We start from the raw sequence: 24,162 nt of genomic DNA on the forward strand, positions 1-24,162 counted from the left end.
CTGCTGATACTGCAATAATCTGCCTGTCAAACACTAATCCAACACTACATTTTGAACTATTCGTTGAAAATATGCAGACGTACTCAAACTCCGTCACTGAAGGCAGTAACTCACCCACAACCTGAAGGGAGCATCCTTCCCTTTCCTCAAAAGGGAACATTATGCTATTCATGAATGTTGTTAAATATTTAAATGTCCAATATCATTTCAGATTTTGTGTGGCTGTGTGAAAGAGATTAAAGTGAGATATTTTAGACATCTGCTCTGAGTTTCATAAAGTGTTCTGTCTAACTTAGGAACTTGTTTCTGCATAGATGTAATTCCAACTATCTATTGTGTGTTGTGCGTGTGTCACCAGTGATGTGTCACTCGTCATGCAGCATTCTTGTCTCTTGCCTCGTCCAGATGTGACTGCTCTATGAACTCTCGCACACTAAGGGTTACAGGAAGCACTGAGGAATGAGAGGAACCTAAAAGCGTCTGTTCGGTTCAGCCGCAACGCACCAGCATTAAAACCAGTACTTCTCATTTATAACGCAAATATGCTAAACCAAAACAAAGGCAAGACACACTGATCAATTTTGTAGTAGTATTCTACTGTAAACCGAATCATGAATATCACAGTTCAGGATTCGAGACATTTCTGGCCAGATTTTGCAGAAAAGTATGTTTTTATTTGAAGTATGTGGTTATGTAAATAATCATGGCATACAGAAATAGCTCTCTCAGCCTGATGCCCAGGAGATGCGAATAAAAACAAAGAATCCAGAGGTTATATCACTGAAATCACAACCACTACATAAGAGATTATGCAGGAACACGATGGGGCTTCACCAACAGATAGACATTTTATGCTCTTCAGACAAGTGTGGCTATTTTCATAAAGTATAGTGTAAGTAGTGAGGGGGTTTGCTGACAAGAAATTCTGCTGGACTGATTGTACGGACTGCTGCTGTTTATGATTATGGGAATTACCTCCATCACATGCAAACACCCATGCATTCATGTGTAGTTTGATAACTGAAATATTTCATTAATGAGTGTTTAGACCCTTGCTTCAGTACTGTGTAGAAGCCGCCTTTGAAGCAGTTAAAGTGTGTAGTATATAATCTACAAACTTTGCACAAATGAATTACTGCAGTAGAAGCCATTCTTCCTGACAAATCCTCTCAAGCTCCATCAGATTGTATTTGAAATCTCTGTGAACGTCATCTTTAGGTCTCTCCGGAGATGTTCTATGGGGTTAAAGTCTGGGCTTAGGCTGAACCACTCAACAGTCAGAGACTTGTCTTGAAGCCCCTCCAGGGTTTTCTTGGCGGTTTGCTTCAGGTGATTTTCAATCCAAAAGGTTAAACATCGCCCCTCCAGCCATGTGAACTTGAGAAAAGGTTTTCTTCAAGGACCTCTCTGTATTTGGTTGGATTTATTCTTACTTCAATTTTAACCAGTCTCCCTCCCCCAATTAAAAAATGCCCACAATGCATGATGTAACTTGCCACCAGCATGGGTCACGGTAGGGATTGTGTAAACCAGCAGATGAGCATTGCCTTGTGTTCACCAAACATAACTGAGTTCATTTTTTTCATCAGACCAGATTATCTTTTTTCCTATTGTTCTCAAAGACCTTTATTTGATCCATTTAAAATTCAATCTACAACACGAGATCAAGAGTTAAGAGTCTTAATACTTTAAGGCCATTGTATAGGAACCAACAACTTTTAGAAAAAAAAGCTTTATCAACCACATTCACAGACATCAAGTTCTCTCTCCTCCTCCATTAGCCCTCAGCCTCAGAACTTCATTCCTCTTCCTCCATAAGTGAATCCCAGGGGGAGAGGGTCAGGAAGTGGTCTATTTGTTCCAAAGCAGATTCCACAAATACCAAAGTGAGACCTAAAGGGAGAGGCCTACTTCCCGCTGTTCCCAGTCAGCCTGTTAGGACAAGTGAAGATGGCTTATTACTATTTTAACCTCTCTCTCTCTCTCACACTCTAGCCTCTATAATTTCCCTCCAAGCCTCTTCAATCTAGATTCAAGTGTCAGATAGTTTAAAGATATGCTAAGGTTTACGAATCAAGCAGATTTACAAGCTAATAAGTTTGCTTAACCGTTTGCACACCGTTTATCATCTCAGTAAGCAGAGTTGTTCGGAGAGTGGTTGGTAGAATAGATAAAGCTATGGCCCACAAGGAGCTTCAGATATGCATACAGTACATATTCCAACTTTTTATGGAATTCCCATCCTACTACATCTTAATTCACCATTTCCATGTCCAACAAGTTTACTGGGCTTGAACATATTTTGTCCATACTACCCTCACCATTGCATTCACCTAGCTGGGCCTTCCATTGAATATCCAGGTATACCACTGACACACAGACACATGGGTAGATGTGTGAGGAAATTGTTTCTGTATGGGAAGCAGAGGACGTCTAAACAAAAAAGGAAGCAAGATGAAATTGCCTCTTGAGTGGGTCAAAATAACGATAATTACTCTGTACATCACCAGGTACTATTGAGGGTACACCGGTGTGGATAGACGAGTATCTTTCCTATTTTGAATCAACTGCATGTTCTTTCATTTTGAGAGCATAATTTCTTCATTTCCTGCTCAGATTTTCCTTCAAAACCCTGCTCTCTATCTCAGATCATCCCTGCTCACGTGCAGGTTTGCTCAATACTGTTGGACTACACTCAGATACTGTTGCTGCACAAATGTGCAGGGCTGTAGACTTTGTCCTTCTCCTTGCACATAGGTTACTTCTGTGCACTCTTCAAATGTCTGCTCTTGGATCTGTAGACTCTCTCTGACTGTTTCTAATGCTTACGTAGGTGATAAAAGAGGTTAATGATGATTAATGTGTTGTGGGAGCCAGTCTGCGGGATTATTTACAAATTACAGTTTTGTGATCCATGTTAGACTTTTCAAACCTAAACCACATTCAAGTGACAGAAGTAGCACCCATTTAGCATACAAGCTCCTTGTTGTATTTGATCCTCCTCCTTTTTGAAATGACCCTGTTCTCTATCCTCTATGTTTGTCAATTTGTCTGACTATTGACTATTTTCTGACTAGATTCTTCTCATATTGAAGTAGTCCTATCAGTTCACTCAGTAAATACTCAGATTAATCAACACAAACTAAATGTTAAGAAATTGTCCAGATCAGTGAAATGAGTTGACTTAACTGCAGAACTGGCCTTAAATCAACATGAGTAAGTGATTGTCTTATTTGTTGGTACAGGGTGAACATGTCTCCTGCTTTCCTAACACTTCTCAACTGGGCTGTTTTTAGAACATCCTGTCCCGTATTGGTCATCGCTACAAGAGTGGCTGCATCCTGTCTGTCTGCTTCATAATCTTGATTGAATCTTAATGTGTTGTTCTTGTTTGTGTGGAGGACGCATGGCACCAGCTTTAGATGGACTGACACAATGCTAAATCATTTCAACTGCTGCAGTTTGCTGGGAACAGCCACAACACTGCTCTGTCAAACACATTTCTAGTATATGTTGTTTTATTAAAACGTGTGAGGTACAATGACACCGTCTTCACAAAGTAAGAGCTGTGATATGGGTTTTAGCTCTGAGAAATAGTGATGGGCATTTTTTGTATTTCATTGAACAATCAAGAAAATGATCAGTTCATCATTGCATCATAAAAACCATTAGCTGTAACCCATGATTGGAATGATCCATGAGCTACTTCATAAATCATCATTTTGACTGTCACAGCAATGTTACTCTGGGAACCATCTAAAATCAAACTACAGGGTTGGAGTGATGCTGCATATGTTGAATCAAAATAAATATATAGATCATAAAGTGGTGTTTTTAGCAATAACAGGTGACTTTCAGCTTAAGAGACAGACACTGCTAGCAGCAGTACTTCATCAAAGTTGTCACCACCGTCTATTTCATGTTTTTGTTGCTTTAATAACTCTCAACAGAATGATTCACCTCTCAGGCTGATGGCTTTTACGGCAAGAGTCTCATTGAATCTAGATCAAGTAGCACATGACAACTGATGTGTGTCAGATACATGTTTAAGCAACATTTTGGTAAACGTAATTCACAGAGAATGTAGAGAAGCTCGTGTTGGAAGTTATGTGACTTGGCAGATACAGTGTCCTGTTTAAACCTTTTGTCAGGACTGAATAATGGCCTTTCTGTAGGCTCGCCTTTATTTGAACCAGCAGTCAAGCTGGTGACATCTGTTAAAGTGGACAAAGAGACACAGACAGGCCTGCTGTTTAACACACACACAAATCAAGTGCAGAGATAGGCTCATGATGTTTAAGTATGGGAAGTGTGTACGTGTGGTCAAGGTATTACACACGGGTGAACCGTAAATCTGTTCGCACACATTATTTGGGCTGACTTTCCTTGTGGGGACAAAATGTAAGTTCCCATAATGAAAATTATTCCATTTTAGGGGGTAGGAAGTTAAGTAAGTAAGTGTAAGTTATGGATAATTGAATTTCATGCTGGGTCTCAATTTGTGTAATTCTATACTCACACATGCTACTTTAATTGCATAAGGAAGGACAAAGTACACTATGCACTAGTACTTGTACTGATGTTGCACTCAAAGCAGTCAAAAGTAGAGTTTAAATGATGGACACTTATCAGCCTCAGTGGTAACCATCTTGACTACGCAGTGGAAGGGGAGGGACCACTTGCGTTTTTTCAAACAATGCAAGAATAAGTCACCATCAGTACAGATGATGTGTCCTCCTTGCTCTGCATTGATGGCATAATTAAAAGTAAAATATTGATTTCTACTGAATGCAAGTTCATCTGAGAAAAAGCATCCTGTGGAAATCCACGCACTACGCCAGTGAGTATACTGTGTACACTGTGTATACTACATGTGCGTGTACTGACAGACTGTCTGATTTGAGAAACAGCATTAGTTTCCAGGAAATGAATGCAAGTCAATGTAATGTCTAAATGCAAGCATGTTTGCTTGTGTCCTATACACATAAACAATGCTCTGGTGTGCACTTCCTGTTCCCTCAATGGATATCATTAGAGCAGCTTGTCACATGACACAAGTAGAGTGGGAGTTTTCCAACAAACAGCCACTGTGGAGCATGAGCTTCTACAGCCGTTTGCTGCTTCTGTCTCACGTCAGGAAAAGGACAACATGGGCTACATAGAGTCACTCCCTGCCTCCCAGAGCAGATGAATTCAATTGTGGTGGAAAGGGAGGAGGGGGGGTTAGAGCTCCTTTCAGTCCGACTGTGTCACAAGGACCCTTGAACCAAAGCCAATGGAGGCACACAAAGAAAGCCCTCTGACGCTGCCAAACAGGCCATGATCAAGACATTGAGCCTACTGGAGGACACTAAGCTACGCCTAATGCAGGACATCTGCAAACTGAACACAGATTTGACTGACATACTAAATTGCTCTGCTTTTTGTAAAGAAAATTCAGTGACGTCTCAAACCAAAAGCCAAAGATAGTCATTGAATGATATGAAACGCGACAGCAGTATATCCTCACAGAGAATAAGATTAATAAACATATTGTTTATTAACTATTGAGAGGTTTGCATAAAATCGATGCAGATTTTCACAGTAAGGGCCTATCAGAGAAGCAAGGGATATGTCCATTAAGGAATGTTCGGTTTTAATCGACAGTAGCTCATAAAAAAACAGCAACTTGACAGAATGAAAACAGCGGTTTGTTGTGCTGATAGAGTAAATGCTGTGCAAATGTAAATGCTCTACTTCTACACCTGCCAGATGCAAATCAATTCTCTACTTTATTTGTCTTCCAGATGTTAAACACATTTGTGTTGAGCCAAAACGCTTAAAAGAAGTTAAATGTAGATTTAACAACACAAGCAGGACATCTAAGCCACATGATGTGGGCTAAACATGCTTTATGGATAGAAGTTGTTGGATTATACACAATTAATGAATTCATCCATTCATCATCTCAACCCACCCACATCCTACAGACGACCTGTACATACTGAATATATCTTACCACCGGGTCACCTACATAACCTGAATGTCTTTATACTGGGGCAGGAAATCCACTTAGAGATTCCCCGGCAAAGGCCAGAACCTAGGACTCTCCTGCTGTGAGGTAACAATGATGCTAATTCCTGTATCTATATCCATTGTTATCAAGCTTGAAAGCAAACTCCTCTGTAAACCACTAGCTGATAAAAAACACTGAATAAACTAAAATACTGTAAGTGCACAGAAATAAATATGTACATTTTCAATTTCCACATGAAACAAATCGCAATGGAAACAATAATACAAAAAGTTGGTTTTTCAACATAAAAGGAAAATACAACAAAGTACAATGGAAACTGAAACAGAAAATGAACACTGTTTGAAAGAGACAGGGCTTTTTAGTGTAAAAGAAAATGTGTGTGGGTGATTCACAGCAGTGCACCATTGTTGATCACTGCAAAAAATAGAAGAATAGGATACTGAGCTCTGTATCAGAGTCCTAAAATAGGCTCCAAAATCTCACTCTTACACCAGCAAGCACCATGATTTCCCACATCCTGATCAGACATATTAGATACATATAGTGATATCGAAACAGTGTAAAACAGCAGTTAAAAAAAACTTCATAGAAAGAAAATTCTTTGAAGCAAAACACAAACAACTGGAGGAATCTGAGACATTGCTCTGCTGGTGTTGCAGTAAATCCGACTGTTGAGAAGAGCTTCTAACACTGAGCACTTGCACGAGTGTGGATCCACAAGACCACACTTCCAATAAGACTTTTACTGGCCAGACATCCCTCTTAAGTATAAAATGAGTGATTAGACACAACAGCTGATCTGAAACCAAAACAAAATCGCAGCAGTTTTATAAAAAAATGTGAAAAAAGATCAATCATGAATTTACTAACTGATTATAAATCAGTTTTGAAATGAATGTTCAATGAATTAGAAATGTTTTATGTGTTCAGTGTTTGAGCTCTCAAGTCCAATCCCACACTGTGTTTGGACTGATCTGCGCACAGTCTAAAGAGAGAACACATGGTTTTTAAAAATATGCCGTTTCATGAACGTATGAAGCGTCACCATTAGTTTTATGCAGACGGTAACTAACGAGGCTGCGATACAACTGCTTCTGTCAAGAGAATCGGATAGAGTCGCATTAGATGACGGTTCACAGGAAGGGACATCTCCTGTCTCAAAAAGCATGTGTCCTCTTTCCTTACATCTTCCCTGCTTGAGCATTTGATGAAAGGGAATAAGGTACAAGGAGAATACACAAGTGAAGGAGACCTGGACACTATTAAGGGAAATAAAACAAACCCATTGAGTGCCAGAAAATATGTGTTGACTGGAAACTTGTCACTGAATTTACAGTAATAGTGAAAGAAAAAGCTCAGTGAGGAAAAGCACAATTTTAACATATGCTAACATATGCCAAGAGTGAAGGCAAGACTCCAAACTCATTGAAGTAACCATAGCATCCCTCAAGCATCACCTCCCACACCATGATCCAACGATTACAAATGATGCCCCAGTAATAGCTCGTCAATAGAGCAGGACCAAAACACAGAGAATAGGGGAAACTGTTGTTCATCTGCTGCAGTTAATGTGCCTGTCAAGACAGAAACTCTCACACTGGGATCTTAAAAAATGCAAGAAAACACTGGAAGATAATAACCTGACAACCGAGATGTGAAAACAGTGCAACACTGTAGTAAGTGGACGAGATGCTTACATGTCTGGCCTCCCTGCGAAGCCCCTCGGTGTTCCTCAACCAGCAGCGGCTCAGCTCACTCAGCTCCAGGATTGGCTGCACCTTCAGCCTCACCGTGTCCCCGGATTGACGGATCATCTCCACTATCTCGTCCCGGCTCTTGTTCTCCACGTTCTTTCCATTTATCTCCACCAGCCTGTCACCAGGCACCAACCCCAGAGCCAGATCCTTAGTGCCGGCGCCAGGCTCTGCAAAATGGACCACACGCCTGTACACTCCTCCATCGAGCCTGCGGTCCAGCATAGTAGTGCGACGCAGAGAAAATCCAAAGTCGCCCGTGTTGCGGCGTTGGAGCTCCAGCTCACGTATTTCTGGCGCACTGGGTGCGACCACAGCCGGCAGCTGCAGCTGTGCAGGGAAGGTCTTGTCGACCACCTCAGGGATGCTCACTTTTTTGGTGACTGGTGGTTCAGGCTGCTGCTTGAGGCTGTGCTTGCGGAGCATGCTGAAAACTTTGCTCTCCACATGCGGAGATGGGGCAGCAGAGTTCTGGCCTGAAGGGGTGGAGCTCTCTGAAGGGCTCTCCTCTTTGCTCCTTTGGGAAAAGGAGAAGCGCTTCATCATTTGACCCACCTGCGAGGAGTTCTGCTTGGCAATTGAACCGAAGTGAGCGACACGCTCGTGTACTGAGCTGCGGTGTCCGTCCTGTCCTCCACCCTCACCCTTCAGGTCATCAGTGGAGCTGGCAGCGCTGAGCTGGTCATCCAGAACCATGCTGCTTCGGTTGCTCAGGCCGTCCGATTCAATGTCAGTGAGGGTGAGCTCATGGCTGCTGGCCACTTTGATGGGAATGGGGTTGGAGATCTCCAGTTTGGTCTTGGACTCACGCTTAGCCTCCCTCTTCAGGTTGAAGAAACCCCGCCTCATGCTCATCTCTTCCAGGCTGCGCAGCTCTGCTGGAGACATCCTCTCCTTTTTATCTTTCTTCTCCTTCCTACTCCCTTCCCTCTCCTTATCCTTTTTCATTAGATTAAACATGGTGAAAAATCAAACGCTGCGTTTCCGTCTAACGTGGCTCTATTTTCCCTACAGAGCTGGAGGTCCAATTCACCAGGCAGGTGGTTTGGTTGTGACCAACAGGGACAAATCCCCTGGGGAGAGAGAAAAGGAGAGAAAACTGGGTCAAACTAGTTATGATGATTACTCAAAGCACTTTACAGTTAAGTTTTGCCATTCACACACACATTCATACAGTGCATCTATGTGCAGCACTGTCTCCATCATTCACACACTACCAGTACAGCCATCAGGGGCAATTTGGGGCTCAGTACCACCAGGCTCAGAGACAGTTTCATGCCCCAGGCCATAAGACTTTTAAACTCCTCCAATCTGTCATAACTCTGCACCTTAGCATATTTGCACTATTGCATATTTGCACTATTGCACACACTTGCACTATTGTTTTTCTTTTTTCTTTAGGTGTATATATATATTTTAGATATGTATATTTTATTTTAAATTTTGATTGAGCATTGTTATAAGAGAGCCTGTGACCCAAGCATTTCATTGCAAGCGACTGCCTAATGTTATCGTTGTGCATATGACAATAAACTCTTGAATCTTGAGTATCTTGCCCAAGGACAATTCGGCACTGGGAATGGGGGAGTCAGGGATCCAACTGCCAACCTTCTGCTTATAGGACGACCGCCTCAACCTGCCCCATTTGAAGCTGACCTTTAGTGATTTAAGAATATATTTACAACCATTTAAATCAACTTTTATTTGGTTTATTTAGTAACGATAACATTTTAAATCAGTAACGAATTACTCAGCTGGAACAGTCAGGTATTTCCTATAGGCTGTATTGTTTTCCTTGTTTGGATCTGGAAACCCTGACAAGCAACAGTTTGTTACTTTAATGAAACCATCAGAGACACTGGGCATGTTTCTCTCCCATGAGGAAGGCACACTGTGTTCCCAGCCATGTCATTCAGCTGTAATGAGTGGTTAATTTGTGCCTGTCATGAGTCTGAGCTGCTCACTCACTGATGAACGGACACAGAAAAGAAAGGTGCTTGACTTTATAAAACAACAACATCAACACAGATCATGAGAACAGAGTGAAACACGTTGTTTGAGCATCTCTGCACTTTTGCCCTCTGGTCACAATTCCACCATATCCGCAGAGTAACTCAATGTTTTTTCTCCACCCTTACACATCTTGTTCCCCGTTGCACTACTGTCTTGTACAGTTTAACTCTATTTGCACATAGTAGTTGTGTGTATTTTGCTAGTTTCTCGTAGCCTATGGTTAATTGTATGTCTATCAGTGTAAGTACACCCAGTACGTGTACACATACATGGCAAATAAACCTGATTCTGATCCAGTAGATGAGACAAAACGACTGTGTTGACTCAGTCATCCATGTAAGTTTACAGAAATAAGGTGCTGGCCAGTGGAGAGTGCACAAAACAAGTGGAAACATCATGAAGTTTCCCAGAAGCTCAGCTCCAGTCTGCAGGGCCGTGGTGACAGCACAGCTTTGTGTCAACATGAGCCTCCTGTCTGCCATAACCCCAGCGAGGACACGTTTAAACAGCCTCCAGGGCAGCTCCTGAAAGCTCCTGGAAGCTCCTGGAAGCTCCTGGAAGCTCCTCACAGGTTAAACCGACACTAACACCTGGCAGCCCCGGTCCAGACGAAGCAGCCCCGCACTCAGCCTCAAGTCGGGGGACAAAAAGCATGACAGGGCTGGAAGGTGTAGCTGTTCGGCTACGTTAGCTAGCTGGGCTACTGTTTGGTGTGTGTGGGGGTGACGCGACCTACCGCTCATTACTAATATTTACCTTTTTATCCCGCTGCTAGTGGAAGAAACGAGCTCCACAAGCACACGCCGGCGTCAGCCGAGAGGTTGTCTGTTGAACTTCCCAGTGAGCAGCACCGCAGCTAGCTAACTAGCCTAATTGGCTCCAGTCACAGCCTCAGTGCTTTGCCCTCATTCTTTTGGTGGAACAAACCCTGGAAGGCGTCAGGTATCCAGGGAAAACCCAGCCCGTGTGTCCCGTCTGTCCCAGGCCTCCTCTCTCCAGACAAAACGTGTCCTGTGACTCTACAGCAGGAGGGAAATACTCACTGTTCTGCGGGACAGCAAATGGAGCACCGCTGGTTAATGGGCGCAGCTCTGGGAACAGAAGCCGCAGACTGGATCAGAGCTGCTGCTCCACGTCCTGCAGCCGAGGCCGCTCAACCGGCGACCCCTGCTGGACACACCGCGGAGGTACAGCCTGCCTGCCGCAACACTGCTGGGAGGGTGACCTGGGGCAACTGTGTGTGTGTGTGTGTGTGTGTGTGTGAGCGCATGTCTATCTATAGTTATGAGGGCCAATTCTGGTTCATTACCATGATTGTGAGGATATTTTGGCTGGTCCTCACAAAATAAATTGGCTTTTTGAGGGTTAAGACTTGGTTTTAGGGTTAGGATAAGAATTAGGTCAGGGTAAGGGTTAGGGTTAGTTGTGATGGTTGAGGTTAGGTTAAGGGGCTAGGGAATGCATTATGTCAAGTTACCCTCACAACTATAGAGAGACGTGTGTGTGTGTGTGTGTGTGTGAGTGTGTGAGTGAGCTGGAACAGTCAGATAGTTTCTATAGGCTGTATTCTTTTCTTAATTAAAAATATTCAACAAGAAAATAAATATAAAAATGTGACACAAAGAGGTAGGTTCATATATATATATATACATACATTCACACATGCATACTATAGTTATTCATGAGAATAGGACAGACAGACAAACCAGACAAAATTAGTTGTTTTTTGTCTGTTATCTCTGACTACATAGAACATTTCTAGCTTAAAATCAGTTTACCTTGAATTCTATTTTGTCATCTTTTTTCTTGTAATTGTATTCATATTAATTGCTTATGTTTGTCTTCAGAAATAATTAGCATTTTATACATGGCCCAGTCTTTGTCTGGCTGTCAATGGACATCAGAATGTTGTTTGTAGCTGTTCCTCTAGGTGGCATTGAAAACTGTTGTTTATTCATCAGTGTCCCAGAGAAGCGTTCAGCATCCCAGTTACAAATCTTCATCTTCAAGGTGTAGAGATTGAGGTGCCTTACTTTATCTTAATTCTACTCCAAAAGCAAATGGTGCAGTTATGAGGCAGCTATTTCTTTCTTGTTTGCTGATAAACTTAGTCAATAGCAAAGGAACTTGTTAAACTTTAACCTCTTTAGAGAGAATTTATCTCATATTGAAAAGTAAACGGCTTTCCTTCAGGCTGCGGTACATTTGCTGTCTTCATATGTCGACAGACAAAATATATACATATTTCTTATAATGTTGTTAAAGTGTAAAATATTGGTATTTGCTGATTGTGTCTATATCCTTTTTAAAATCTACTTAACTAGTCGTTGCTTTACCTTTTATCATGTTACAGGAGGAAAGACAAATTATCACAACATAACACCTGCTTTTATATTTAACTTTAATTTCTTTAGTTTCACAAAGCATGCATGATTGAGCAGTTAAGACACAACAGTGGGTTAATATTTTTCTTTATGCTTCACATTTTCCGTCACAGGCCCGCTTCCTTAGCTGCATTCAGCCTGATTCCAGTAAACGATGGAATAACTTGGGGATTTTTTTGTGTGTTGCAATGTTGCTGCTTTTGGTGCAGAGACTTTTTCTCAACTTCCTGCCTCGATCACCACTCACCTACATCGCAGACTATAACAATGGACAAACTCCAGCCTACGGAAGTATGACTCAAACTGTTGGTGAACTGCTTTGAATCTTTTTACACTTGAGTAAACAGTTGAGGAAATATTCAGTGTATGACTATTTATATTATAAAGATGCAGAGGGTAAACAAGCCATAATGCAATAAATTTCATATGCAATAAAATCTTCATCAATTAGCATGAAGTCAGTGATAAATGCATAACTTGTGGTTTTGTGGTGTGAGATGCCAGCCAGAGATCTACACCGTCACAGAGGTCAGACTGATGTCCCCGTCAATCTCCAGAGAGGAAATTTTGGACGCAGGCAATAGGTGCCTGCAGGTGTGTGCCTGGCCCCCGTTGACCAGGATCCTGAAGCACTGATTCTCACAGCAGATGGTCAACTGAAAGACAAAAAGGGCATTTTGCATACGCATGTGGGGGGGGTGTCTATGCATAATGTTTTGTAGAGAAGAAGTAGACCAGGTTGAGTGATAGAGATACAACAAGGTGATATGGAAGAAGATGTGGGCCTATTATCAGGGACACTGTATCTCCACCTGGTCAGAGTGAGCAGCCTTACCGTGAAAGGCTGTCCCCGCTGGAAGGGCATCCCTCCATCACGCTCCTCGCTGCCCCAGTTCTCCCCCTGCTTGGTGTTTCGAACCACAATGTTCTCACTGAAACGTGGATTGTAATGCAGAGCTATGCCGAAGTTATAGTTGAGATTCACATGGAACCTGAGAGGACACAGAGGAAGGCCCAACATGAGACATTATTGCTCTTGACGCTCCCTATAGACGCCAACTGCCTGGTGAACAAGACATCTATAGCTTGGCACATGAATCAGAACACACTCACTCCTAAATGCCTAACTGCCATGTGGACTATTTCATTTTCATTTCTTTCTTTCTAGTATTTTGTCAGTGCATGTCTGCACCATCTTTTACTTGTCACTAAATCAAAAGGCCTTCTGCATTAATAAAGTTGTATACATTGTAGTGTAACCTGATATGACTGATGTCAAAATCATCCAAAGGTTTCATAACTGCATAAAGCTGACATGCTGATTGATTCCATAATGGACTGAGACGAATATGTGAAATTTGAATGTATTTTGTAAGTATTATTTTAATTTTATGTTGTGTAATGAACTGAACACACAGAATAACTCATTCCTGAGTTAGACTCCTTCACATACCAGCTAAGACAGCAACGTCATTAAATACTGTATAACTCTAGAGATTGGTACTTCATCTGTAATTAATTGGACCTCAGTGTGGTAACCAATATTACCATCAGGTGACGCCAATATAGAGAAGTTATCATCTGTCCTGAGTGATCAGATCACAAGTGGTCAGCTCTAAGTTCAGGTCTGAATGCACCCAAATGTGTCCTCAATGCTTCTTGAGATCCGATCACTCAGATGACATTGGAAGGTGGTCTGTGACGCACGTGGCCAAATTCTTTTAGCTGTGTAAAAGCAAATGTGTCCTGGGCCACAGACGAAGGACCGCCTACTCAGAGGATGTCTCTGACCTGCGACAGTTTCACAATGAATTTAAAATATTTGTACTCTTCTCAGTGACCATATGTTGATTTCTTTGTGGTCAATGCCACAATATCAAAACTGATCAACACATAATGATTTTTTTTTAAAATGGGATCAATATTTCTTCATAACAGATCTGCAACAGCTCATTGATTCATTCGGCTCCTCAAGGACAGTGCCCTTTGCCTTGCTGCCTCTCCTGCTGACGTCTCTGTCTCTCTCTCTCTCTCTCTCTCTCTCTCTCTCTCTCTCTCTCTCTCTCTCTCTCTTCAAATACAGTGTCATCTTTTCTACCACAACTGAAGGAAAAACTACAACACCTCATGTGTGACAAGAAATTCACAGAGACCCGGAAGCTCTGGGGAAATAATCTTTTTCTATTCCACGTAGCCTCTTTGCAAAAAAATATATACTTCCCTGTGGTTTATTGAATGTAATAGAATTACTCCTAGGATTATACAGTCATTGGCTTCACTGGTTCTTCTCTGCTATTAAGATGTGTAATTAGATGAAATTAGGATTTTTAAACGGAATTAGGCTACAAATTGCTTTTAAGTCATTAGCATGACTTGTTTAATTAAGACTTCAGGCTTTTCACAAACCATTATTATCAGCACAGAGGCTAGTTGAATATGGGATTATTTCATATACTATACACTAGATTCACTCCCACATCAAACAGGTAACTCTGTCATTAAACATCTGCTGGAAGGATTCTAATGGGGTGCAGGCGTTTAAACGCAGACAAAAACATCAACTTAACAGTATACTCCCTGAACCATGAATACTTTGATGATTTTAGTTGTTTAGTACAGTTCAGTTTTGTCTGGCAATATTGCAGACATGAATGATCATCTTAAGCCTGAGGCTCAATGTATGATCAAACTAGTTTGAAGCAAAATACATTTAAATCTGTACAAATATCTATATTTATTATATATTAGTCTGCTTTATATTGTGTTTATTTTCCAGGGTTTAATTCTATTCTTCATTTTCTCAACAACTCTGGGTGTAAAAGTTTTTGGCTTAAAAGTGATACAGCTGATAATGGAGTCGAACCTTGAAGCTCCGGGGTGAGGGGTCCCCTGGATGGTGATGGACCTGCCAGGTTTGAATTTGATGGCGCTCCTGTATGGAACAGTCTGTACAGAGATGAAATCAGAATCAATTATTCATTCAGTTTTAATCATAATGTATTGGAACACAAATAAAAAAAAGTTCTACATATAGTAGCTCCTGTACGTAAAGCTGGAAGTAAGTGATACGTGTGTTTTTCTTTTTCTTGCAATTTATGTGAAATGACCCTTTAACTTGGATCAAAATGTTGTGGGTGTCCTAAATGTCTGTGAAACTCCAACTGCACCGTGTCTGATACTCACAGGCATTGCAGGAGGAAAGGCTGGCTGCGAGAAGAATGCAGGCTGAGCTGGAAATGAAGGGAAGGCAGGGAAGGCAGGCTGAGCTGGAAATGCCGGAAATGAAGGGAAAGCAGCCTGAGCAGGAAAGGCCACGTGTCCAGGAAACTACACATAAAAGAAAACCACTTAAATCACATTCACTATTCATTGATAGTACATGAAACACAGAGACTGCCTCAGTGTCTTACTGTTACTAACATCCTCACCACAGAGTTCTGGAAGGCGATGGAGGATATAGTCACATTCCCGCCTACTGAGATGGTGTCCACTGGATAAAATGGAATGCGATGCTTGTAGTCACTAAAGTGCCTGCCGTTGATCTGCAGCTGGAAAAATAACAAATTTAAAATTCAACTTTTTCTCATTTACATTCATTGTAGAAAAAAACATTACCATGCAGATAATCTTTTAAAAATAACAACCTGAAAAAGGTGTTTTAAATGCCAGTTTAATGACTCTATATGGTGTTTCCATAAGTGTTCCTGGTACCATTACACCTTAGGCCGAATTATGGCGGGGGTTTATCAGATTTGTGTCATGATCCTGCCCCTGTCTGTAGCCTCTGTTTTGTTATGGACTTTGGATTTCTTTCTTTGTGGATCTTCTGTTAGTGTGGTTGTGTTTATGGACTTTAGCCTTGTTGTCTTCCTTGCGTTTGATTTTTGATTTTTTTTCCCTGTTTGAATTTTGAGTTTATTACTTGCTGTTTTATTTTGTACTTAGCTCATGTTTCAGAGCATTTCCTGACATTGTCTATTTTCCCGCTCTCTGTTGTTTTTATTTAAAATGTAGGCATGTAATCATAAAAATGTCTCTATGGGCTAAAAAGTGGTGCTAGGTATTTGTGAGAGGTGGACATAGAGTATGCAGGTGACATTAAAAGCTCAAATTTAAGGCTGATTGTAAAATGATGTAAATTGGTAGAAAGTGATGCAATATTTTCACAGACTTGTTCCAACTTGAGGTGGCATTCATGTGAATTTTCCCAGTCAATTTTCGATTATTAGGACACCACATGAATGTCAAAATCAACCTGCGGTTTAGGCATCTTATAAGAATGTCTTCTGAGCATGTCCAACCGGTCGACCCACAACCAACTGGCGATTATACATCTCATCTGGCCTGGGAACTCGTCTCAATACCCCAGCTTGGAAAAGTTGAGAAGAAGGATGTTTGAACTACTTTGCTTATATTGCTGACCTCATGACCCCAACTGCAGACAATTGATGGATGGCTGAAATTATTAGACAGTACTGTCGCCTCATAGCAAGAAGGTTACCGGTTCGAATCCCAGTTCAAATGGGGTCTTTCTGTGTGGAGTTTGCATCTTCTCATTATGTCTGCATGGGTTTTCTCCGACTTGTCCCACAGTCCTGAGACATGTAGACTGGGTTAGCTTGATTGGAGACTCTAAATTGACCGTATATGTGTGAATGTGACACTGAATGGTTGTTTGTTGGCCCTGTGATACACTGGCAATCTGTCCAGGGTAATGTCAGCTGGGATTGGCTCCAGCTCTCCCAACGACCCTCACAAGTATAAACGCATCAGATAATGGATGGATGACAATAACTTCTGTACAAAATATATTTTCTTCAGCGTACAGGCAAAGAAAATAATAGTCGAATTCTGTGCTCTCACAAAGACACACAAATATAATTTTAAAGACATGAGGGTTTGAATATAATGTAGTAACTCGAATTACATTTCTAGAATTGTTAACATTTGCCGGAACATTACTCCGACAAAACGGAGTAGATAATTTTCAGACAGTCAACAATTTTGTCTCGACAGACCTGGTAGGAATCACGGCCGACTGTGATGAGCAGGCTGAAGGCAGAGCCAGCAGGGAGCATGGAGTTGGTCTTCCTCTCTTCAGCACCCCAGCTGCCATTTTGGAGAGTGTTGCTAACCACACAAGAGTCACCGTCATACCGGGGGTTGAAATGGAGAGCAATGTCCGCTCCGGGGCTGGAGCCACACTGTAAATTCAAATGGAACCTAAAGAAAAAGAGAGGTCAATCATTTCATCATGTGAAAAGTCATTTAATGGTGTGTAAGAGCCTGACATCGTTTATGAGACTTGCCATAATATAGCTTTGTAGCTTTTTTCTTCCTTGAGATATCTGGAGTGAAATTGAAGCTACAGAAAATTGAAGCTACAGAAAAAGATATAAAAACATAAACTAAACATCAATTCCATAATATTAATGAATGGTAGCAAATAATCGTCAGGTTCATTGGGGAGTTTTGAATACAAATGATGCTATGGATCAATGTAATGATGAGCTGAGCTGTTATTTGAACTACATAGTGTCAACACAAAAGTCTGAGGTTGATTTCATACATTAGCAATTTACCGAACTTAATAAATGATCCATTTATTCCATCCATTAACTACACAATTTATCCTGTAAGGGTCCCTGGATCTAATCCCAGCTGACATAGGGTGAGAGACGGGCAAACATACAGAGACAAACAACCATTCATTCTCACATTTAGAGTCTCCATTTAACCTCACCCCAATCTATATGGGTTTGGGTTGTGGGAGGAAGCTAGAGTGCCCAGAGAGAACATGCAAACATGGCTGAACTGGGATTCGAACCAAGAACCTTCTTGCTGTGAGTTGACTGTGCTAGTCACTGCAAGAGCCTCTTGGTAAGATCAGAAAACCAAAATAATATGAATAAACACATAGGCCTATAGACATATATTTCTATTTCTGTGTCATTCCAATGCATATGGCTCCTCCCTTCTTGGGATTACAAGATGCATCTAATTTACAATCACATACGTATAATTTTTACAAACATAAATAAAGAGAGGACATGTACAAAAAATACATTTTACAAAAAGACAAATTTATAGTCAAGCTGAAATGAAAAAAAGAGCAGCCTGACCTGCCAGATCCAGGCAGGACTCGTCCACTGATGGTGATCAACTTCCCCTCCTGCAGACCCCCATGGATTAATCCAGTAAAGGGGATTCTCTAGAAAGAACAGGACGCGACATGTAAATAGCTGCTTTTCATTATAACTGCTAACATGAACTGTGCATGAAGCAAGTGCATTTAGGATGTGTTCAAATACACTTTTGTTTATTTAACAGCAGAAAACAGGCCACCGCACCTGATACAATTATCAGGTGAGCTTGCTCCTAGACCAGGTTTTTATTGGCCAATTTCTGCTGCCTCAAGATAGTCGTGTGCTGATGATGCACGGACTCTGGAAATCAATCAGAGTTTATGTTGCTGAAGGAAAGTCTATATAATCCTATCATAAAGGACAACAATATTTTACACCTGTTTTAGCACATTTAACTCTAAAACGCACACAAACTTCGTACAAAATCGTACAATATTCAGCTATGGACAGTTGAGACCATAAAATGCAGTTTTATTCTTTATAGCAAGTTAAATATTGTTATTTGTTATTTTAGTGGCAACAAGAAATGTATTCCTCAGTTTGACCACATCCAGCTGAAATTTGGTCAGAAGACGTGGTAGATAATAGGTTATGAATGTTGTTTGGTTTAGGTGATATAGTTTTCTACAATTTATCACATTTTCAGGGGAGTAGACATGCTCGAAAAGTCACGAAACTCATCACACACATCGGAAATGGCAAACATTTACTTCCTATACTGCATATGGTCGTGGCAAAATGGCATCGTAGTGCCCCCTTCACAGTTTCACCAACAGCAGTATATATAGCCAATATTTTTGCAGTAAAATGACTTGAAACTTGAGATCCAGACAGTGAAGGACACCCTGAACAAGAGCGAGGTGAAATAGCTTTGTCACCTATTAGGGAATTTTTTTTTATTTATAATTAGTCAATAGGAGCAAGTTTTGAATATTGAGCCTACTTTCACTTTCAAATTCTTTCAAATTCTTTTCTAAACAAATCATTTAAAACTTCACATACAGACAGTGGGTGTCACCATGAACAAGAGTGAGGTGAACATTATTTGTCACCTATTGAGGATTTTTTAAAAGATCATATTTAATAGGAGCAAGTTATGAGTGCCACAATGAAACGGATTTCACCTTAAAATGTCTTTAAAAATAAATATATGATCTTACATTTCATTTTACGTATTAATGTGTTGAGTGGAAATCAAAAAAGGTTTGACTTATTTGATCAAACGAACCCTTGGTCCTTCAGACCAGGAGAATCTCCCTCTGGGTTCAGGGTTGTTCAGAATCTGTTTGCAATTCACTTCTTCTGTTCGTGTGTTTATTCGTGTCCTGAAATAAGTGAGCTGACCGTAACCACACATTTTACTGACTCACAAAAGATCTCTGACATTTAAATGTGCTCCTCGATTTTTTCCAGTTCTGGGAGGAAAATCACAAATTGTCGAAATTCCCAACCGAGCTCAGGTGGACTGTTACTTCCGCCTACTCCGTCGAACGGTAATCACATCGTCTTATCAATGTATTTAAGAAGAATGCATTTTAAAAACGTCTGGATCACTTACTGGGTTACAAAAAGGTTGCTGGTTGAAAGCCATTGTCCGAATCTGAGCTGCGCAGGTTTGTTGAAGTCTGCTGCTGAAAAATGGAGACTTTTCTACTGCAGGTCAGAGTTTTAGTTAGGTTTCGATTCCACTTCAGTGCGTGTGCGTGTGTGCGTGTGTGCGTACGATCTACCAGTGCAGTATGTACACAGAATACTCCTTTGGCAGATGCTTCCTGTTCATCCTCCACGATCTTTGCCACATGTGCATTTCCTTACTTTAGTTAAAGCAGTTATCTCACTGTGCTTTCACTTCCTGCACTCCAACTTCGTATGCCCTAAAATAGTAGTTTCTCTGAGTATATTCATACCAATTGTGTTTCAAATTGACACCAGCGGCTAAATGACACCCCCCCCCCCCCCACACACACACACACACACACACACACACACACACACACACACACACACACACACACACACACACACACACACACACACACACACACACACACACATTTAATATTTTATGTTCGTTACTTACACTGGAAAAAAAATATGTCAAAATTCATTATGTTAACTACAAATTATCACATATAAACAGGAACCATCTTTAAAAAAACTGGTATATAATGTTATTTTTACAGACTAAACCCTAATAAGCTCAACTATTGTCAATATGCTGTACAATGATTTGCATTTCAAATAACCAGAAACATAGTGATGGGTAATGTTTATCCCTTGAGACATCACAAGACAAGCAATACATTACGATTCCGTATCATTAACATCCATCCATTCGTCCATCCATCTATCTCCTCTATTAACCATATATATATTATTGTTGCATGTCATTTTTGTAATTATGACATAATTAAATATGTAATAATTTATTTATTTATACCATAGAGCTGCTGGACAGGTCAGTACGGATTTCTAGGAAATGAAAGCTACAGCGGTTTTATTACACAAGTTGATGAATGACCAGTCATGTGCCTGACAGAGATAGCAGCTATGAAATATAACAGTGTTTAACTGTGGCTACTAACAGTGTGTGTGTGTGTGTGTGTGTGGGGGGGGGGAGTTTTAAATTAAGTGTGAAATGCTTCCGCTATTTAGCTTCTATTCCCCTTTTTAGTCTTCAGTCTGAATTAGGAGGCAGGGAGGTTATATGTGTTTAAAAACTCAGTAGTGAAATCAGGTGCGAGCTCACAGCCAAGAATGGTATCAGTGGTTCAGGCAGTATAGGCCCCTGGTAGCTGGCTGCAGTAAAGGCCATTACTCCTTCCTCCTCCATGTTTGTGGGTGGGACTGAGACCAAATTGTAGTATACATCAAATACATTTTACATTTAGGATCTCTTCGGCATTCTTTTCAAATTGAGAATGTGAATGTAATCTTTCCTTCTTTTTTTTAAATCATATTTTGACACGTAAACTCTTAAATGCCCATTTTAGTCTGATGTTTTTGGTCTTGATTTAAATTGGACTGGGTCAGACTTTGATGTACAAATGATTTTTAGAACTTGCTCTTATGGTATGCTGTTGCATCCATGAGGACTGCACATGCAGGTCTTATTGTGATGAGTTGCGATCATTTCAGAAATATGAAAGTACAAAAAAGCCGCACAGAGAATCTTTGGAGATCGGTTTTAATGTTTACAGCAGTTCAGAACAGAAACTTCAACAAATCCTGTACAAAAATTCTCCCACCCCACCCCGAGAAAAACAAACACCAATCAACTGTCAACAGTTTACAGTGTCTCAAATCATATAAATATGAAAGAAGTACCAATAACGAATCAAACATCAGCACTGTATATTAAATACAACCTCTAGCTCTTTATATACATATATGCATTCGGTTAATGCTATATTATGTTTGACTGGCTTCCACTGCATTTGTGAAGCCCAAAAACATTCAGACACAATCAGTGAGTGTATGTAACCACACACTTTGTTCGCTTGAGTGATACAGAAAAACACAAGAAATACACACACACACACACACACACACACACACACACACACACACACACACACACACACACACCTGTGGCAATTTCACACATCTCTTTTGTATTTAACAAAACCATTATTCTCAGCATTTTGCTGCTGTCCGGCTTCGAATGTGGACTGAACAAATACGACATCTGCAGCTCTAAATAAATCTCATTGTGGGGGGTGTCACTCTGACCCACTGAATCTTTTAGTGTGCTAACAAAGTCTTAACATCTGTTTTCTGTACAGCGGTAGAAAGGTGTTCAGGACAAAAAAATGGAAAAGTTTCTAAACCACAATCCTCTCGACATCACGTCATGTCAGTTTGAACGTCTCCATTATGTGTCTCTCATGTTGAAACTAGTATATATATATATATATCACTAACTCGAGTCTCTGTATTACTAGGTGAAGCAGCAAGAGCCTTTGTGCAGAAAACCTCTTTCCTCTTTGTTCAATAAATGTCTCGTAACGAAAATCACGAGTATTTCTCTGATTTTGACTCCGATACCAAGTTGATTTGTTTTCGCGAGGAAGTTTTGTGGAAATAAAAACATCATCCCTTTATCTTCTTACATCACAAAACTTTCTTGTAATGAAAAAACAGTTCACGAGGGAAGTCATTGCAGCAGAACATGTGATTTTTCTAGAGCTTTAATAAAGAGAGCTTTCTTGTAAAAACTGAATGAATCAGTATCTGCAAATAACAAGAAAATATCTAATAACAACATGAAAAATATAATTTCATAATGTGAAAGGATCTTGTCAAAACAAGGAATTGAGCCAAACGTTTCTGTCATGGTGCCAATATGCAGCAAGACACTAGAGTTGTTCAGCCAGCATTTCCCATGTATAAATACAGCAGCTCATTTAGATGTGGTAACTGATGCTCGTGGCCTGTACCTGACTAAGACAACCTTAAGATGCCTCTACACTAGAAATGACAATTAAAATGTACCAGTTTTTATTGCATGTAACCTCGATCCTATGATCTATAGAACCTCTTCAGGAAATCAGCTATTTGACAACACTCCCTGGATCAGCACATTCTTGCTCCTGTATCTCAACTGATTGTTCTGGCTTCATGGCGACTTTGGTGTGTGTCAATTGAGCCTCGTCAAATGATGGCAGGCTCTGTGGCTAATGTATATTATACTTGACAACTTAGTGTATCAAAAATTAGCCAAAAGATGCTTTGGGCGGGTCTCTGTCATGTGACGCTCCCCTTGCATGACGACAATGTGGGCAGAATAAATATAACATGAATCAAAAAATCCTAATAATTTAGTCAGTATTTGCTCAAATCCAGTGTCAGTTTTAAAGAGCACCATTGTCTCTCAGCTGCTGTATTTGTACATGTATGGACAGTGTGCATGCAGGCCCTGATGGCAGTGATCTCTCAGACAGTGATGACGATCCCACGACCTTCACCAGGAGATGAACGGAGTGAAGAGACAGAAATCAGGAGTGTTGGGAAACAAGCGAGCGAATAGACAGACAGGCGTAGACGGAGGAGGAAAAGCAGGTTCCAAGTGAGACCGCGGAGATCAGGCACAGCAGGAGCAGGCAGGTGGATCAGTCGGCCCCCAAGAGGAAGTGACAGAGGGGAGAAACAAGGAGAAGTGATTCTCAGAAACGTAAGAAAGAGAGTTACTTCAGACTGTGAGAAACACAATTACAGTGTCTGTTAAAAAAAGAGAAAGGACATGTAGAGAGCAGCAACTAAAATGCCATCTGGGATATAAAGAATATGACAATTTCCCCAAAATACAAAACAGCAGTCAGATTAGAGACGATCTTTTATAGTACTTGATACTCAGCAGGATAGCTTCATAATATTCACATTTCTTTACAAAATCCTATTTACAACATTTCCATTTGATTTATCACGTATTGGTACTTTTACCTGAACCCACCTCTGTCTTCATGCTTTCGTTTTTTAAGCTTTCATGACAGGAAAATGTGGATTTTAATAATAGATTTATTACTAAATAAAATGATGTAGACTCCCCTTTTCAATGTTGGTGCGATCAGTGTTGTAGGCAGGTTTACCCTGGATCAGGAATACACATTCTTTCTATGATACATACTCATTTGCCTTCCAGAAGTGTCCGGGGTGAGACAGTCTGCGGTTCAGTTTGGGAAGTTTCTCCAGCATGTCTGCCAGCTGGATGAAGGTGGGCCTGTCGTCTGCCTCAGGGGACCAGCAGGCGGACAGGATCTCCTGTTGGGGTGGAATACAGAGGATTAATACATGAAACAGTATGAACCAGGATGCTTTAAACATAGGCCATTTACTAGCAATCAAGTCAG

At 40.7% G+C, this 24,162-nt stretch overlaps 3 protein-coding genes across 9 annotated transcripts in view; all 3 read right to left on the reverse strand.

The window, feature by feature from the left end:
• The window catches only part of myo18ab (myosin XVIIIAb), a 126,182-nt gene extending 115,167 nt beyond the window's left edge, over positions 1–11,015 (reverse strand). Inside the window, exons 1-2 of one of the 4 annotated variants that reach the window (XM_034604265.1) lie at positions 10,540–11,015; positions 7,714–8,843 (exon numbers count right to left, since the gene is read on the reverse strand). In XM_034604265.1, coding sequence (XP_034460156.1) covers positions 7,714–8,730 — 1,017 coding nt within the window. In that variant the 5' untranslated portion in view covers positions 8,731–8,843; positions 10,540–11,015. Of the gene's footprint in view, positions 1–7,713; positions 8,844–10,539 lie in introns of those variants that run through there. The other 3 variants (XM_034604270.1, XM_034604266.1, XM_034604259.1) reach the window with 3 other exon arrangements.
• Positions 11,016–12,165: 1,150 nt separating this feature from the next.
• LOC117772803 (galectin-9-like) lies at positions 12,166–20,025 on the reverse strand. Its single transcript, XM_034604282.1, has 10 exons — positions 19,872–20,025; positions 18,290–18,378; positions 17,186–17,390; positions 15,596–15,715; positions 15,418–15,494; positions 15,351–15,381; positions 15,031–15,113; positions 13,003–13,159; positions 12,626–12,823; positions 12,166–12,588 (listed from the first exon to the last, which is right to left on the reverse strand). Exons 1-9 carry the CDS (start codon positions 19,902–19,904, stop codon positions 12,680–12,682), a joined length of 939 nt encoding a protein of 312 aa, XP_034460173.1. The 5' UTR covers positions 19,905–20,025; the 3' UTR covers positions 12,166–12,588; positions 12,626–12,679.
• Positions 20,026–22,832: 2,807 nt separating this feature from the next.
• Positions 22,833–24,162, reverse strand: part of LOC117772799 (kinase suppressor of Ras 1-like) — a 36,318-nt gene continuing 34,988 nt past the window's right edge. For all 4 annotated transcript variants that reach the window (XM_034604275.1, XM_034604278.1, XM_034604277.1 and 1 more), the window contains 3 exons: positions 23,940–24,073; positions 23,085–23,274; positions 22,833–23,036 (listed from right to left, as the gene is read on the reverse strand). In XM_034604275.1, coding sequence (XP_034460166.1) covers positions 23,187–23,274; positions 23,940–24,073 — 222 coding nt within the window. In that variant the 3' untranslated portion in view covers positions 22,833–23,036; positions 23,085–23,186. The remainder of the gene's footprint in view (positions 23,037–23,084; positions 23,275–23,939; positions 24,074–24,162) is intronic.

This window comes from Hippoglossus hippoglossus, chromosome 13 (genome assembly GCF_009819705.1).
Source record: "Hippoglossus hippoglossus isolate fHipHip1 chromosome 13, fHipHip1.pri, whole genome shotgun sequence".
Taxonomy (NCBI): domain Eukaryota; kingdom Metazoa; phylum Chordata; class Actinopteri; order Pleuronectiformes; family Pleuronectidae; genus Hippoglossus; species Hippoglossus hippoglossus.

Excerpts from the sequence above, each read along its gene's own strand:
- LOC117772803 (XM_034604282.1), bottom strand. The coding sequence starts at position 19,904 with ATGGCTTTCAACCAGCAACCTTTTTGTAACCCA. Across the intron at positions 18,379-19,871 it reads AGCAACCTTTTTGTAACCCA|AGAATCCCCTTTACTGGATT; the intron begins GTAAGTGATCCA and ends TGTTCTTTCTAG. Across the intron at positions 15,716-17,185 it reads TCGGCCGTGATTCCTACCAG|CTGCAGATCAACGGCAGGCA; the intron begins GTCTGTCGAGAC and ends TTATTTTTCCAG.